The 5692-nt window shown below is 46.1% G+C and overlaps 1 protein-coding gene across 1 annotated transcript in view; it reads left to right on the plus strand.

Annotated features, from left to right (window-relative positions):
* LOC105518124 (gem-associated protein 2-like) overlaps nt 1-5692 on the plus strand; it is a 38227-nt gene that overhangs the window by 31454 nt on the left and 1081 nt on the right. The window contains exon 4 of the mRNA XM_011950986.1: nt 5572-5669. Within this exon, the coding sequence (XP_011806376.1) occupies nt 5572-5669 (98 nt within the window). The remainder of the gene's footprint in view (nt 1-5571; nt 5670-5692) is intronic.

A 5692-nucleotide genomic window follows, 5' to 3' on the forward strand; every position in this document is an offset into this window, starting at 1 on the left:
TTGAGACAGAGTCTGGCTCTGTCATCCAGGTTGGAGTGTAGTGGCATGATCTTGGCTCACTGCAACCTCTGCTTCCCAGGCTCAAGCTATCCTCCCATCTCAGCTTCCTGAGTAGCTGGGACTAAAGGTGCATGCCACCATGCCCAACTAATTTTTTTGTATTTTTTGTAGAGATGGAGTTTCACCCTGTTGCTCAGGCTGGTCTCGAGCTCCTGAGCTCAAGCAATCCACCTGCCACAGCCTCCCAAAGTGGTGGGATTACAGGCTTGAGCCACCATGCCCAGCCTCTCATGTCTTAATCCTAGAATTCTTTTCCAATGCCAGGCCTCTCCTCTTCATTCTTCCCATTACCCAAGAGTGAGGTTGACTCTTTTACTTAGCAGAGACAAAAGCAAAGTGTTTAATCAGTCATATGGGGCTAGCAGCCTAACTTTTTCAAGTTTATGACTGTATACGTTAATTCACTTATCCAAGGGTCAATTTCCTTATCTATAAACTGCAGATAATAGCTGTCTCATCGAGTTGCTGTGAGAATGAAGGAACTGATGTTACTAAAGCACTTAACACATGGCTGGGTGCAGTGGCTCACACCTTTAATCCTAGCACTTTGGGAGGCCAAGGCAAGAGTATCACCTGAGGTCAAGAGTTCGAGACCAGCCTGGCTAACATGGTGAAACTCCATTTCTACCAAAAATACAAAAAATAGGTGGGCATGGTGGCACACGCCTGTAGTCCCAGTTACTCAGGAGGCTGAGGCAAGAGGATTGCTTGAACCTTGGAGGCTGAGGTTGCAGTAAGCCGAGATCTTGCCACTGCACTCCAGCCTGGGCAATAGAGTAAGACTCTGTCTCAAAAATAAATGAATAATAAAATAAAGATTAAAAAATACAGCATTTAGCACAGTGCTACTTAGCACAGTGCTTGGTGCAAACTGTGCTCAATACATGTGAGATTAAAATCTGGCATAAAATATTCTATGATGGCACGGTGGCTCCCACTTGCAATCCCAGCACTTTGGGAGGCCAAGGTGTAGGATCACATGAGGTCAGGAGTTCAAAACCAGCCTGTGTAACATAGTGAGACATGTGCCCCCCAATCTCTACCAAAAACTAAAAATAAATAAATAACTGGGCTTAGTGGCATGCACCTGTAGTCTCAGCTACCTGGGAGGCTGAGGCACTATGATCGCTTGAGCCCAGGAGTTTGAAGCTGCAGTGAGTGATCATGGCACCACCGCACTCCAGCCTGGGGGCCAGCGCGAGACACCAGCTATAAGAAAAAAGAAAAGTGGGGGGGCCGGCGCAGTGAGACACCGTCTCTAAGAAAAAAAGGGGGGGCCGGCGTGGTGGCTCACGCCTGTAATCCCAGCACTTTGGAAGGCTGAGGTGGGCATGGTGACTCACGTCTGTAATCCCAGCACTTTGGGAGGCTGAGGTGGGCAGATCACTTGAGGCCAGGAGTTCGAGACCAGCCTGGCCAACATGGTGAGACCCCATCACTACTAAAAATACAAAAATTAGCCGGATGTGGTGGCGTGTGCCTGTAATCCCAGCTACTCAGGAGGCTGAGGCAGGAGAATTGCTTGAACCCGGGAGGTGGAGGTTGCAGCGAACCAAGATCGTACCACTACACTCCAGACTGGGCAGTAATTTTCTATTTTTAGTAGAAACGGGGTTTCACCCTGTTGGCCAGGCTGGTCTTCAACAGAAGTTGAAGTGATCCACCTCAAGTGATCTGCCTGCCTTGGCCTCCCAAAATGCTGGGATTACAGGCATGAGCCACCGCACCCAGACGTCATTCTTTCTGTGTCTATTGACTGGGCATCTATGAGTCAGGCACTGTTGTTGGTGTTGGGACTGCAGCAGTGAATAAAGCTGGTGTCAGGCGTCTTTTATATATGTCCCATGTTGTATCTTAGTTTGCTTTTTTTGCTCAGCGTCTACCTTTTTTTTTTTTGAGATAGTCTTGCTCTGTTGCCCAGGCTGCAGTGCCATGGTTCAGTTATCGGTCACTGCAGTCTTGAGTTCAGCGGTTCATGCAATCCTCCCGCTTCAGCCTCTTGAGTAACTGGAACCGCAGGCATATACCTTCATACCTTCATAGCCAATTTTTAAATTTTTCTTTTGTAGAGATGGGGTCTTACCATGGTGCCTAGGCTGGCCTTGAACTCCTAGGCTCAAGCGATCCACCCATCTTGGCCTCCCAAAATGCTGAGATTACAGGTGTGAGCCACCACTCCTGGCCTCAGTATCAAGTTGACCAATGGGAGATAAGAATTGGTGGCTAAATATTTCCTCTGTCTTACATTCTGTGTAGTTCCTCAGGGGGCCTCCGTGGGACTAAGCTCCAGTTGTTTACAGAAATTTTATATCCTTGGATAGGCTTTCTTTCCTTCCTGTTTCATTCTTTCTGGTCTCAATTTCTTTTTCTACCCATATCCTATGGGATCATTTCCCAAAAGAAAGTATCCGCCCATGAGTCCTTCTCCAGTGCTGCTTTTGTGGGGGGCACCCCAGCTAATATAGCTAGCCTTTTAATTGCTTTTGTTGGGTCACTTTCAACATTTCCACCTTGAGTCCCTGGATGCATTTTGGGTTCCTAATGGATAGGGATCAGATATTCTATTTTGTATTTTCCCACAGTTACTAACCAGGGCCTGGCAAATGCAAGTAAACATAGATTAATTTCAATTTGATGCAACGAAAGGAAAGAATACAGTGGCTATCTGTGGCTCAAGGGGAGCCAGTTGCCTCTGTTGCAGCTACTTCTGCCTGATGCTAGATAAAGGGAGGACTTGCCAGGGCAATTACTGTTTTCCTTTGTTGTATCCATCCTGCTTCCCTCCCAGGTTCCTGTTCCACTGACTTCCAGCAGCAGCAGGTCGGCAGCTGCTCCAAGTAGCTCATCAGCTCAGTCAGGCCCAGAAATGGGGCTGTCACTGGGGCCCGCCTGCCATCTGCTTCCTCCAAGCTGGGAGTAGGAGAGGAAAACTGGTCTCTACTCCTCAGGGGCAGAATCCACATGCCTGTCATCTGGCACTAAAGAACAAGTCAGGGACTCCAAAGAATGAATGACTTCAAAATTCTTTACCAGCCTTAACTGAATCTCATAGATACAGGGAGTGACAGACAGCTGGTAAAGGTGCAAAGAAAGTAGAACATATTTGGCAGACAAGCACTAGTTACGGGTCTACCGCTAATTTGATGCTCCTGTGGACATGCACTACTTTTCTGCCCACAGTTTCCAGAAAATGAGTAGGTTGGACTAGATGATCTCAAAGAACCCCCAGCTCTAGGATTCTTAAATTACAGAACTGGAAGGAATCTGATCTGTCAGTTATACTTCAAATAGTCTAATTTTTTTTTTCTTGAAAGCCTTCACTGTTGGTAACAGCACCATGTCTATTCTAGATCCACTATGAGAGCTCCAGCATATCTGCTCTGGCATGCTCCCAGATGGGCATGCACATTTACATACAGGTTTTTTTGTAATTAAAAATGATTTCTTTTGTAATTAAAAATTGTATTGAGATAATGGTAGATTCACATTCAGTTCTAAGAAATAATATATTTGGGCCAGGCGCAGTGGCCCACGCCTGTAATCCAAGCACTTTGGGAGGCTGAGGCAGGTGGATCACCTGAGGTCAGGAGCTCAAGAGCAGCCTGACCAACATGGTGAAACCCCATCCCTACTAAAAATGCAAAAATTAGCCAAGCATGGTGGTGTGCACCTGTAATCCCAGCTACTTGGGAGGCTGAGGCAGGAGAATTGCCTGAACCCGGGAGGCAGAGGTTGCAGTGAACCGAGATTGCACCATTGCACTCCAGGCTGGGCAACAAGAGCAAAATTCTGTCTTGGAAAAAAAAAATATATATATATACACACACACACACACACACACACACACACATGGCCTAGTTTCCCCCAATGACATTTGCAAATGCTTAATATGATATCATAACTAGGATACTGACATTGATACAATTTACCTATCTTATTCAGATTTTCCCAGTTTTACTTGTACTCATTTGTGTGTGTGTGTTAAGTTCTAGATAATCTTACCACTGTACTACCATACTCAAGATGTTTAACAGTTCCAAAGTCACAAGGATCCCTTGTGTTGCCCTTTTATATCATACCTGCCTTCTTCCCACCTTACTTCATCCCCTAACTTGATGGATTTTCCAAATCCTTTTATTTGGAAATAAGTTCAAACTTACAGAAATGTTCAAGTACACCCTATATGCAGATTCACTGATAATATGCAGCTTACCTTTATTGCCCACTGAGCTTTATCATTTTTTCCTATCAAGATTTTTTTTCCCCTGAATCATTTGAAGGTAGGCTGCATACATTATGACCTTTACCCTTTCAAGATACTTCACTGTGTATTTCCTAAGAATTAGATATTCTTGTACATAATTACAGTAGAAGTTATCAACATCAGTACATTTAACATTGATCCAATACTTTAATCTCTTACATGGATTCTGATTTTGTCAGCTGGAATGTCCGTGATGTATTTCCCCTCCTCTAGCACAGGATGAAGTCTAGGATCAGGCATGGCATTTAGTTGCCCTGACTCTTTTGCACCTTTTAATCTGGAACATTTTCCAAGCTTTCTTTTGATTTTAATGACATTGATATTTTTGAATAATACAGACCCTTCCTCTTTTTAATAGATGTCCCTCATTCTGGGTTTGTCTGACGTTTCATCATCATGATTCAGGCTATGCATTGTCCCCAGGAATACTGCATAGCTGATGTGGACATGCTATCCATCTGCTTCTGGTGATGTAAATTTTGATCACCTGGTTAAGATGCTATCTGCCTGCCTCTTTGTATAGTTACTATTTCCGCTCTTGCTACTAACAGATCTAAACCATCTATGGGGAGACACATCAACCCAGACAAGTATCTGTCAGCCAGTAACAGCCCCCTAGAGTAAGCATCCATGGATGATTCTTGCCTGAGCCAATCTTCACTATACACTTGATGATCTCTTCAAGTCGTCTATGCCAGTATGAGAAATCAGGTTTTGTAGGGTTTAGTTTCCTCACACCTTTGGTTCTGGTCTTCTTCTTCTTCAAATCCTCCCAATGTCCTCTATGACCCCTGGGTAGAAAAGAAGAAGCAGACTCAGTAGCCTCAAATAGAAATGAGATCATGTGGGTTGTTCCCCGTTAAACCGTCCACAAGTGATTTGCATAACAGAATGGCTTGTAAGCTCTTACTTCCCGGATCGGTTCCTGATGCCCCCTCTGCTGTCCACCACACCCCCGCCTGTCATCCTTTGGTGGCATCTTACTCCAAACACCAGTTCCATCCCCTCCAGGCTTCTCCCCGTCCCTGGCTCCATCCTCTCTCCATTTAAGCCTAAGGGCAGCTTTGCTAGAAGACAGCCCGCCCTGCAGGAACAGAAAGCCTGGACTTCCACTGTGTTCACCACAATCAGCGCCCCGGGCCGCGGGGGTCCCATCCTTCCCTTAGACCGACTCTGGAAGGACCCCGAGAAGGGCTAGAAGAAAATAAGCGCTCGAGGAGGGGTGTGATCAGCTTTTCCGGATTCAGGTCTTTACCAGATACTTCTCTGTGCCCCACGGCGTGGGTAAAAGTGCAGGGGCGGCCACGGGCGAGGAAGGCGGGGCGCGGCTCCGGACGACGAGGACGTGGCCGGCGGGAATCCCGGAGG

This window comes from Colobus angolensis, unplaced genomic scaffold (assembly GCF_000951035.1).
Source record: "Colobus angolensis palliatus isolate OR3802 unplaced genomic scaffold, Cang.pa_1.0 Scaffold311, whole genome shotgun sequence".
Lineage (NCBI taxonomy): Eukaryota > Metazoa > Chordata > Mammalia > Primates > Cercopithecidae > Colobus > Colobus angolensis.